This window comes from Amblyraja radiata, chromosome 17, assembly GCF_010909765.2.
Source record: "Amblyraja radiata isolate CabotCenter1 chromosome 17, sAmbRad1.1.pri, whole genome shotgun sequence".
Lineage (NCBI taxonomy): Eukaryota > Metazoa > Chordata > Chondrichthyes > Rajiformes > Rajidae > Amblyraja > Amblyraja radiata.
The window spans coordinates 30,802,047-30,814,148 of NC_045972.1; the positions used below are offsets into that span (position 1 = coordinate 30,802,047).

A 12,102-nucleotide genomic window follows, 5' to 3' on the forward strand; every position below is an offset into this window, starting at 1 on the left:
TTTAACTAATTGTTCAGATGTGATGTGGGTCTACCAATACTTGTGACTTGTGGATTGTTAGCAACAAAGAGAGCAAATGGAAAAACGTCAGCAATATGTTTGTCCTTATGAATTCCATCATACCTCTAGGTTCTTTTTCAGGGTCAGGAGATTTTCACTGCACATTTCCACATTATTCAGAGTCACCTAAATGAGAAGATATTAAATAGCTCAACAGCACAGAACCAAACATATTAAATCTGTAGCAATATCAGTAAGACCATCTATTTTTCCACTTTTTCCCCTTTCTATTGTTTTCTTTTTCTTGTCTTGCTTACTTCCTTCTCCTAACATAAAACTAGAGGTTGTACATAGAATGGATTACGGTATGACATAGTTGGCACCTAAAATTAGGTGCCACTGTACTGTTTTGTACTGTATTAACTTCTAATAAAATAAACAAAAACAAAAAAAAATATCAGTAAGATACAGTTAATGTTAGAATCTGCATTTAGTTTCAGATTTCTTGCATCTGTGTTATTTCAGTTAATTGGATTCATTCTGTAGGGATCAAAGATACTCTAGTATCTTTGGTAGGGATATAGTGTAATGCAAATAATTTTCCACAGTGAAAATAACGTAGTTGCAAGAGTTCTGAAACTAAATGCAGATTGTAACATTGTATCTGCAGATAACTCTGTATCTATCTGTCTCTGCAGATGTTGTCTGATCTACAGATTATTCATCAGTTTCCCCAACAGTGACATACTGGAGAAGATGAGCCCCACAACGCACCATCATTAAAACAATACAAGAGGCAGACCAAAAAAAACATACCAGAAAGGACTGCTTGGCTTCATCTGTACTTTCAATGCCCTTAGTGTCAAATTTGCCGTGCTGCAGGCTGGAATGCATGATGTTCACTGCACTGGTTACACCACGCTGTATGTCCTGAAATGTTGTAGCTGGGAACCCCATACGCAGCTTGTTATAAAGCACCTCCCTGAATAACAAAAACAGAAGCATATCACACTGCATCACTGACTGTAAAGCTGCTGTGGGCTGCTACAATACCTGATACAACAGTTCTGAAGACTGATTATGAATTCACATTATGCAAAGGCTGCCAAAGCTCAAGCAAGGCTTTTTTCAAACTTTAGGCAACATTTCTCGAGGACAGGTAAAGTTTCAAGTCGAGACCGTTCTTCAAAGTAATTGGGGGGGGAAGAGGGGGATGAGGAGAGAAGAACGCTAGAAGAGGGGAGAGGCAGGACATAGCATGGCAGGTGGATGCAGGGGAGGTGAGTTTTTGATAAGCAGAAGATTGGTACAAAGGACAGAGGTAAAAACAGGTGGTGTGAGACAGGGTTGAAAAGTTGCGAATTGCAAAGCTAACAGGAGGAAAGTAGTAAGGGATGGGGGGGGGGGGGGGGAGGTGTCGAGGAGAAGGAGGGTGTGTGGCAGATAGTAGATTTTCAGAAAGCCTTTGATGATGTGCCACACGTTATAGACTGCTTAGGAAGATGAGAGCTCACGGTATCAAAGGGCAGATACCAGCAGGTTGGCTGCATGCAGAAGACAAAGAGTGGCAATAAAGGGGGCTTTTTCTGGTTGGCTACCAGTGACAAGTGGAGTTGGTGCTGGGGCTGCTACTCTTCACGTTGTGTATTAATGATTTGGACGAAAATAGTAATACGATAATACGTAAATAGGTGGAGGGGCAGGTAGTGTAGAGTAGGCAGGGACTTTGCAGAAGGACTTGGACAGGTTGGGAGGGTGGGCAGAGAAGTGGCAGATGGAATACAGTGTAGCAAAGTGTGGAGTCATGCATTTTAGTAGGAATAAAGGTGTATATTTTCTAAATGGGGAGAGAATCTAGAAATTGGAGATGCAAAGGGACTTGGGAGTGGTGGTGCAGAATTCCCAAAATTTTAATCTGCAAGTGGAATCGGTAGTACAGAAAGCAAACTCAATACTTGCATTTATTTCAAGAGGGCTTGTATACAAAAATAGGGATGTAATAGGAAGTAAAGGCGCTGGTAAGGCCGCATTTGGGATATTGTGAGCAATTTTGGGCACCATATCTGAGGAAAGATGTGCTCGCTCTGGAGAGGGTCCAGAGGAGGTTTACAAAAATAATCCCAGGAATGAGCAGGTTAACCTATGATGAGCGTTTGACAGCACTGGGTCTGCACTCGCTGGAGTTTAGAAGAATGAGGGGGGACCTAATTGAAGCATACAGAATAGTGAAAGGCTTGGATAGAGTGGATGTGGAGGATGTTTCCACTAGTGGAAGAGTCTAGGACTAGAGATCATAGCCTCAGAATTAAAGGACGTTCTTTTAGGAAGGAGATGATGAGAAATTTCTTCAGAGGGTGGTGAATCTGTGGAAATCTTTGCTACAGAAGGCTGTGGAGGCCAAGTCAGTGGATATTATTAGGCAGATATAGATAGATGATTAGTACAGGAGTCAGAGGTTATGGGGAGAAGGCAGGTGAATGGGGTTAGGAGGGATAGATCAGCCATGATTGAATGGTGGAGTAGACTTGATGGGCCAAATGGCCTAATTCTACTCATTCCTTATGACCTCCTGCTAACCTGTTGGATCTCCCTGTTGCTAGCCATTTTAATTCCCCTTATCATTCCCCTGTAGACCTTTCTGTCCTGGGCACCTCCATGGCCATAGTGAGGCCACAAACAAACTGGAGGAAGGGCACCTCATTCTAGCTAGGTGTTTTACAACCCAACAGCATGAACATTGAATTCTCCAATTTTAGTTGAATCAATATGCATCATCCCCTCCCCCTCTTTACCCTCACCCCCTCTTCCATGTACACCACCTGGATGCACACCCATTTCACCCACCTTCCCCTCATCCCCTTCCATCTATATCCCTTCCTCTTGCTTCACATGTCATGCATTTTATCTCCTCTCAGAGCTTATTGTCTTTTTAATCACTGGCCTTCGTCCAACCACCTGGCAATCAAACCTTCCTCACCTGTATCATCTATCACTTGACTGGCTTTGACTGTCCCGACCTCCCTTCCAGCTTTCTCCCCCCCCCTACTGAAGAAGAGCCCCGACCCAAAATGTCACATTTCTATGTCCTCCAGAAATGCTCCCTAATCTGCTGAGTTACTATAGCACTTTATGTACTTTTATATAAGCCAGCATCTGCAGTTCCTTTGGTCCCCATACAGACTACATCTACCAGCCTGTCCTCATCGACCTTCATGGTAACTTCTGAGACATGCTCCTCCTTGCACAAAATCGTGTTGACTTCTCCTAATCAACCCCATCTTTCCAAATGGATATACATCGTATCACTCAAAACTTCCATCAGTAACTTACTTACCACAGGTGTTAGGCACTGGTCTATAGTTCCCAGGAGTTTCTTTGCAGCCGTTCTTAAATAAAGACAAAACATTACCCATCCTCCAGTCTTCTGGCACCTTGCCTGTGGCTAACAATGATGCATATATTTCAGCCCTGGCTCCTGAAATTCCCTCTCTAGCTTCCCACAGTGTTCTTACATATACCAGATCAGGTCTGGGAGATACAACTATCTTTATACATTTTGAGACGTTCAGCATCACCTCTACTGTAATGCAGACTGCACACAAGGCATTCCCATTAACTTTCCTGAGTTCCCTTTATGTATTTCGCTACAGTAATAACAGGAGAAATATTCATTAAAGATCTCACGCAACTCCAGCGATCCTATACATTGTCGTCCTCTTTGGTCTTTGGGTGGCACTACTCTATCCCTAGTTGCTCTTTCTCCTGTAACATATGCATAAAATCTCTTTGGATTCTTCTTTACCAAAGCCATCTCATTCCCCTTTTTGCCATCCTGATTTCTTTTCTTTTTTAATATTCCTGCATCTCCTACACTCCTCCAGGGATTCACTTGATCCCAGCTGCCTATACCCGACCCATTACTACTTTTTCCTGACCAGAACTTCAAATTGTCTTTTCACCCAGGTGCTCCTACACCTGACAGCTTTGGCCTTCACTTTAACAGGAACAAACAGACCATGAACTCTCACTATTAAAATGCAGGAGGCAGTTTCAATCAAGTCATGACCTGTGGCAGTCAGTGTGCAGTTCCAGGACTGGACCACAATAGAAATTAGCTCCAAGTGGTGTATTCCCTCATGTCCATCCCAGTTACCTGAAGTCAGACTCCAGTACAGTGGTGGAATGGTTGATCATCGCACACAGGCAGTCGATATTTGAACTGGCCAAAGCACGACCAATGCACTTCTTCACAATGAAGAATACATCATCCACCATGCTGGATGTTAATTGACCCTTCTCACAGATGTCCATTGCAACAGCCTGCAATTAAGCATAAAAAATAGAACATAAAAACACATAACACAATTACAGGCCCTTCATCTCACAATATCTGACCTTAAAGCTATCCCCCTCTACGGTTTAACATTTACATTTTATATACTTCTATCATATCTCCCTTCATCCTCCAATGCTCCAGAGAAAATAATTCTTTAGTCCAGCTGGGAGAACATGAGATGGTTAAACTAACATGGCACTGTTCGATTAGGTGCCCAGAATGGCAATGCATGAACATAAAGTCGAATCATTTAGGTTTGGAATTATATTGCATGCACAGAATTCTGTGTGTGCCATGCCATGTTCATCTTTTTTTTTAAATTTCACTGCTTAACAGTTTTTAGTGAAATTCTCAAGGGTGATTTGCTAACCTTTATATATGTTAAGAAACTGGGCCAAACCCCTGATATTAAATCTTGTCATCTGATTAATCTGTCAAGGTTACAAATCAATAACTATTTTCTTCAGAATTATCATGAAGTCTTTCTCCCTCAGCTTCCTCTTTTGAATTTTCCGAGCTTTGTCCGTGGTCATTCTCAAGCGCGAGCTGAGAGAGTTAATGAGACGAGGCACGTTATATGGAGAGGGAATCACTGACTCATCCCTTCACCTTCTCACTCCATGGAGCTGGGATTGGTGGAGCACATGTCATGTCCAGTTTTCCCACCCAAATGTTCAGAGTAAAGTTTATAGAAAATCTGTGAATATTATACAATCATTTTACAGCCCATATTATACTATACCTTATTGACCATCTCTCTCATGAAGTACTCCTCCATGGTGATATAATATCCAATCAGTTCCTGCATATTCCGACTCAGCAAGCATAGGTTACAGAGTTTCTCCAGTGCCTTCTGATGCTCTGGTACAACATAGTAATAGAATCAATAAACATTTCATCGGGCTATTGCAGTTGGCAGTAACATTTATACAAATCAGGATTATAGCAGAGCCACAAGCTACTCGTCACTACAAGAGCCATTTCCACCCATGCACTTCATATCAACATTTCTTTCCATCTGATAAGAATAACTGCCTATATAATCCAATATAACACTGCGTTCCAAGAAGGAAGGCTCAAGAGAAATGAGGGGAAAAAAAACATGACCCCAGAATGCGCACTGCAGAAGTCTAGCCAATTCTGCTTCATTGTCTGTCTGGTTAGCACCTTCATAAAAGTACAAAGAATGTATCTTGCTCAAACCAAGATCAAATCACCCACTAACCTTGCTTCTTTAAGGTATACGGGCAGAGGGGAATAGATCAGCAGGAAAAGTATACCAAAAGAAAAACCTCTTTCAAACTATTTTTACATAAGCAGGGAAATTCCACTTTTTACAGCCAGGAGATGTCTGTACCTTGCCTGACTTCCTCTGGGGCCACTGCATCGCACACCTCAAAATCAGCAGTGATCCTTCTTTTGACGAAGCGCAGGTATAGTTCTGCTCGAGCATTCATCAATGTAACCTCTGCCAAAATAGTGTCCAGCTCCCTGAAACAAATCAAAAATAAACTCTTACAGCTATAAAATGTATTTGTCGATATATAGCTGATGCAGAATTATCCAATTCTTCAAATACTATATACATTGTTATAATGACCATATGCTTCCAGGTTATATTCTTGAAGCAGGCACACTACTTGCACCATCCCTCCTCTGGTAATGAGTTCCAGGCACCTACTACTCTGTGTGTGAAATAAAAACTTACCTTGCGCACCTCTTTTAAACTATCAGCCACTCACATTAAAGCTCAGTGCTCTAGTATTTGACATTTTCACCCTGACAAAGACTATCTACACCATCTATGCCTCTCATAATGTTCTGAATTCCTCACTTTCTCTCTTCCTTTTTCCTTCTCTCCAAATGAAAATGATCAGGGAGCAATCTCTTTTTTGTTCTCATTCACTCTTTAAAGAAATTATTTCAGAAATCATAATAATTAAGTTATAAATTAAACAATCAAAATCATGATAATTATCTTTGTTTTTCCGGCAGCAGAAACGAAGAATGTGGAGACACTCTGTGTGTAGGGTGGGGGACAGAGTTAATGTTTAAGGTCGATGCATGTTTGATTTCTAACATAAAGACCATTGACCTGAAATATTGTCACTCTCTCTCTCCAGAGATGCTGTCAGGCCTGCTGAACATTTCCAGCTTTTTCTGATGTTACTTCTGATTTCCAGCATCTGCAAATATTTCCAAATATTCAAACCTTTTCAAACGTTCAGTGGAGTTATCCCAGGCCTTTTTGATTTATGTTAACTATACGGGTCTTGATACAGAAAGAGCAAGTTGGAAAATCTGCAGATGATACATATTGTAGCAAATAATTAGGATTTAAACAGACTTTAGGAGCAGGTAGAACTAGTGGGGAACATGGCAAATAAAATGAGACAGAATTGACCAGTTTATTTTGGTAGGAAAAATGTAAAGAGCCATTGTTGAGCTAAGTGTTACCATCAAGGGGACATGGGAAAGATCACAATACATATTTTTGAAGGAAGCAAGCCAATCATGTTTCAACAAGCATGCAGAAAACTTGGCTTTATTAACAGTAGATTAGTGCACAAAAGCAAGGAAGTTACACTAAAACACTGGTTAGGTCACACTTGGAGTTATGTTTACCTTGGAAAGTGGAGAAGAGATTTATTAGGTTAGTACAGGACTGAAGTATTTTAGTTGTCCGGTTAGATAGCATTAGCAGGTGTGATCAAGAAAACGTGGCGATTAAGACCACATGGTTGAGGTGACTCACATATATTTAATTATAAAGCTCAATAAGTACACTAGGAAGAAGAAATGTCAATGAGGTACATTGGACTGGGTATGGAGGAGATGGTTCCTGTTGGGATGTATTGCTTGTTTCCGTGCAGTAAGCCTGGTCTGTATGAATGTTACTGATGACATTTTAATAAGACGCTTAAAATTGCCAAAGGCGTCACCGTCAAGACTGAAATCCATACAATTACAAATGGATTCGATTAAATCAATGTCATATTTTTCAAAATTACAAATATCAAGAATACTTCAAATATTGAAATATACTTTCAATATTCATACATTCATATCTTTACTATGATTCTTCTAAATAAAGCTATGATATGCAATGGTGCAACTTTATTCAGAAAACATTCATACCTGGGTTCTATTTTGTCCATTGTTAAGCTTCTCATCATACTGTTTTGCACACGTTGGAACTACAAAACCACAAAATGAATGGTCAGTGTTTGTCTTATTTAAAGCACTAGTGCAGTGGTACAAAGTTAACTTCAAATAGTACATACAGAACCAGACTTCGCTCGACTACAAATCATTGCATAGATCTACGGCACATTGGCGCAGAGGTAGAGTTTTCTCCGCGATCTTCGGTTTCCTCCCACACTCCAAAGACATACAGGTATGTAGGTAAATTGGCTTGGTAAATGTAAAAATTGTCCCTAGTGTATAGGATAGTGTAAATATGCGGGAATCGCTGGTCGGCGCAGACCTGGTGTGCCGAAGTGCCTGTTTCAGTGCTGTATCTCTAAACTATCTCAGCCAGCCTCATCAAAGACCCACACCACCCTGACCACGCTCTCATTTCACTCTGCCATCAGGAAGAAGACATGGGAGCCTGAAAACTGTAACTTCCAGGTTCTGGGATAGCTTCTTCCCAACAGCTATCAGCCTATTAAACATTACAACCTCCAACTAAACTCTGAACTACATAGACTTTTGGGCAGTGTTTTTTGTCTTTGCACTATTATTGTTTGTTTCTTTTGCTGGCATTGTGTGGTTAGAAAACAAAACAGAAAGGGAATCACAGATGATCCCATGGTTGGTAGGAAGGTGACAAGGTTAACCCTGGGGTCCTGGAGCCAAAAGGGATCAATACCAAAGATTATATGAGCTCTTCTACCTATAACCAGCCTTTTGCCTACAATCTACCCAAAACTTACACCCCACCATTCTTCCCCCATATTTAAGGAAGGTCCCTGATCTGAAACATTAACTTGTTTCTCCTTCCTCATATGCTGCTGGAATGGCTGGTTCATCTAGCATTTCCGTTATTTATTTTATGCTTCTATGCAAGCCAAACCTGCCACTGTTGGTCATCCATTTCGAATGGCTGAATTATATACTTCTATCCTGTCCTGGACAATTGTCAGTAAGGATGGTTATTCATTAATCAGAAGTGATAACCCTTATGAACAGTGAGTACTTGGATAATTATTGGAATGCAAGCAATGCCTCAGAGTCACTGGAAAGGCTGGGGAAGAGGAAATGGTGTTACTCCCTATACCCAAGACGTCAATATACCATATACATATAGTGCCTTTAACAGAACAACACTTCCCAAGATGCTTTACATGAACATCAAACATTTAATACTACCAATGAAGATATTATATGACCAATGTTCAAAGGATTGGTCAAAGAGGTTTAAGAGCATTATGAAAGAAATCAAGACAAAGACACAAGGGAATGCAGATACTTGTTTGTGCCATTTACTACCGAGTGGTCTGCTTGTGCTTTGCAAAGAAGAAAGAGCATATTTTTTAAACAATTAACTCGTGATCCAAATGGTGATGCAGGCAAATTCAGTAATGACATTCAAAAGAAAACTAGATTAAACTTAAGGAGAAAAAATGTTCCAGAGCCTAAGAAAATAGTAAGATCAAATGGATAGCTAATTAGTCTCCATTTGATCTTACTATTTTCTTAAGCTCTGGAACATTTTTTCTCCTTAAATTTAATCTAGTTCTCTTTTGAATGGTCAGTTCTACATCAGTTGGGCCAGCAGCAAAACAAAAGGAAACCTACAAAATTGAAAGTAAAAGTATATTTTTATTTTTTAATTAAAAAAATGAAAGAGATTTGCCTTGCCTTTCTGTGATAATCCCTCTGCTGAATGAACTTGTCCACCACCTTTTCAGCCTGTTGATCACACTCTACCTGCAGATACTTAATAAGTGTGTAAAGCCGCCCAGGTCCATAATAAGTCTCAACAATAGGCTGATGAGTTTCCACTATTCGAGCGATTCCTGTGAGAAAGACCAACACAACCGTACACATCATCTGCATCATAAAAACACCCCTCAAATTTCAGGATCACTTTAGCAGATTAAATGTAAAGCGAATCTCTCTGCTTAACCTCTCTGTCTCACTCTCTCCACTAAATATCCTACCACCATTCCAGGTAACGGAGTGATCAGAATGCATATGTTAAATAGTTTAGATTCAGGCTTATTATTGTCACGTGTACAGAGGTACAGGGAAAAGCTTTGTTTTGAATGCTATCCAAATGGATCAGATAATACAATACATAAATACAATCATTAAACTCGGGTACAAAAGATAAAGCAAATGGGAAGATACAGAATGCAGAATGTGTTTCTCAGCACTGTAGTGCATCAGTTCCATGGACAAAATCCAATGTCCACAATGGGGTGGAAGTAAATTAGATATTACCCTAGCTTATGGAGGGACCACTCAGAAGCTAATAACAAAAGGGAAGAAACTATTCCCGAGTCTGGTGGTGCACACTTTCAACTTCTGTACCTTCTGCTCGATGGGAGTAGGGAGAAGGAGAAAGGGGAATGACTGGGGATTGACAAGTCTTTGATTATGTTGGATGCTATTCCAAGGCCGCATGAAGTGTGAATGGAGCCAATGGTGGGAAGCCCGAGCTATGTGATGGGCTCAGCTGCATCCACAAATCTCTGCAATTTCACGTGGTTTTGGGCAGAGCAGTTCCCATGCCAAGCTGTGACCTAACCCGACAGTATGGTGAATGAATTTTTCTATGGTGCATCTGTAAAGGTTTGTAAAAGTCACTGGATACATTTCCTCAGTCTCCTCAGGAAGTAGAGGTGATGGGAGTGCCGTTCTGGCTGTCACATCGATGCGGTTGGTCCTTGAAGCTCTCAACCAATTAACAACCCCACTCTCACTATTGACGGCACCACTGTCTCCCCATCTCCTCAGGCCCGCAACCTTGGCGTGATCTTTGACTCAACCCTCTCCCTTGAGCCTCACATCCGCCATGTTGTCAAAACATCATTTTTTCACCTCCACAACATTGCCAAAATCAGACCCTCTCTCACACCCCCCGCTGCTGAAAGACTCATCCATGCCTTCATCTCCTCCCGACTGGACTACTGTAACTCTCTTCTCTTTGGCATCAATTCCAGCAACATCAACCGACTCCAACTGGTCCAGAATGCAGCCGCCCGACTCATTACCCACACCAAATCCTGGCACCACATCACCCCAGTCCTCAAAGAACTTCACTGGCTTCCCATTTCCCACCGGATCATCTACAAAATCCTGGTCCTCACCTACAAAGCCCTCAACCACTTGCCCCCCCCCCCTTATCTCACTGACCTCCTCTCCCCCTACCAACCCTCACCGTCCCTCAGATCCATTTCAACCGGTCTCCTCTCCATTCTGAAATCCAACCTCTGTACTTTTGGAGACAGAGCCTTCGCCAGGGCAGCCCCCAGGCTCTGGAACTCCCTCCCACAATTGATCCGAACTTCTGAGTCCCTCACCATCTTCCAGTCCTGCCTCAAGACCCATCTCTTCACCTCTGCATACCCTTAGTCCCATGTCCCCCTCCCCTTTGCATCTCTGTCTTACTGCTCTATTTTGTTTTGTTCTTGACTCACCATGTAAAGCGACTTTGAGTCCTTGAAAAGCGCTATACAAATAAAATGTATTATTATTATTAACCACATCTACTTCGCTTTCACTTGTACTCTCCCCTGCTTCCTGAGGTCATGGGAACAACATCCTCTAAACTGATTCCTTTTTTCGCCCAGACCCTCTTTCAGCAACTGACGGTGATGGTAGTGATCAAAAATTCAACTCACTCTATTCTTGTCAGGAAAGGCCCATACAAGGCTGAACTACTATCTACCTCTTTCATGACCTTCGGACTATCCTTGATCGGACTTTGCTGGCTTTATCTTGCACTAAAAGTGATTCCCTTATCATGTATATTGTTATATGGTTATATGTATCTATACATTGTAAATGGATCGATTGTAATCATGTATTGTCTTTCTGCTGACTGGTTAGCACGCAACAAGAGCTTTTCACTGCACCTCGGTACAAGTGACAATAAACTAAACATAGTTCGAGTCCCATGCTAATACAGTTGACAATTAACAACTTAACAAGCTACGTAATCGCACCAAGACACCACTAATGGGACTCACCCTTTGAGTAGGGCAGTCACGAAAGCGCATTAGAAAGACAAACTCAATCTAGAACAGCTTGGTGGTACTTCTGCGGGGCGAGGGGACATGAACAGCAATTCCATCTGACTGAGTTCAAATACAGGATTAAAGTACCTGGTTACCACCACTATTCCAACCCTTTAGTTACCTAGGGGTTGAATGCTTGAATTGTGTATTTGATTTCAACTCTTTAATTAGTTTAACAAAATATTCTTACCTTCAAAAAGCAACGTGAGGGTATCAGCAAAGGTGACTGCTGCCCTACGATCACTCATCTCGGTGCCCAATGCCAACTGAAGATTTTCATCAGCTTTTTGTGCAATCTTCAATAATAAAAAAGATCGATGTAATACAAAGAGCTAGCCAACTCTAATTCACACTCAAGGATATTGCAAGTTCAACATCAAAAGCAACTATAATGTATATTTCCTCCCTTATCCAATTAAAAACTCAACTGTTTGATAGAACTCTTCTGTATGCAACATCTTTCATTTTGTTTGAATGCCCCAAGCTCATTACAGCCAATGAAGTGCTTTCTGAAAT

At 41.2% G+C, this 12,102-nt stretch overlaps 1 protein-coding gene across 2 annotated transcripts in view; it reads right to left on the bottom strand.

Annotated features, from left to right (window-relative positions):
* The window catches only part of cog4 (component of oligomeric golgi complex 4), a 37,836-nt gene that overhangs the window by 11,957 nt on the left and 13,777 nt on the right, over positions 1–12,102 (bottom strand). For both annotated transcript variants that reach the window (XM_033036006.1, XM_033036007.1), the window contains exons 6-13: positions 11,777–11,882; positions 9,203–9,360; positions 7,475–7,533; positions 5,694–5,827; positions 5,079–5,197; positions 4,154–4,320; positions 817–982; positions 124–186 (exon numbers count right to left, since the gene is read on the bottom strand). In XM_033036006.1, coding sequence (XP_032891897.1) covers positions 124–186; positions 817–982; positions 4,154–4,320; positions 5,079–5,197; positions 5,694–5,827; positions 7,475–7,533; positions 9,203–9,360; positions 11,777–11,882 — 972 coding nt within the window. The remainder of the gene's footprint in view (positions 1–123; positions 187–816; positions 983–4,153; positions 4,321–5,078; positions 5,198–5,693; positions 5,828–7,474; positions 7,534–9,202; positions 9,361–11,776; positions 11,883–12,102) is intronic.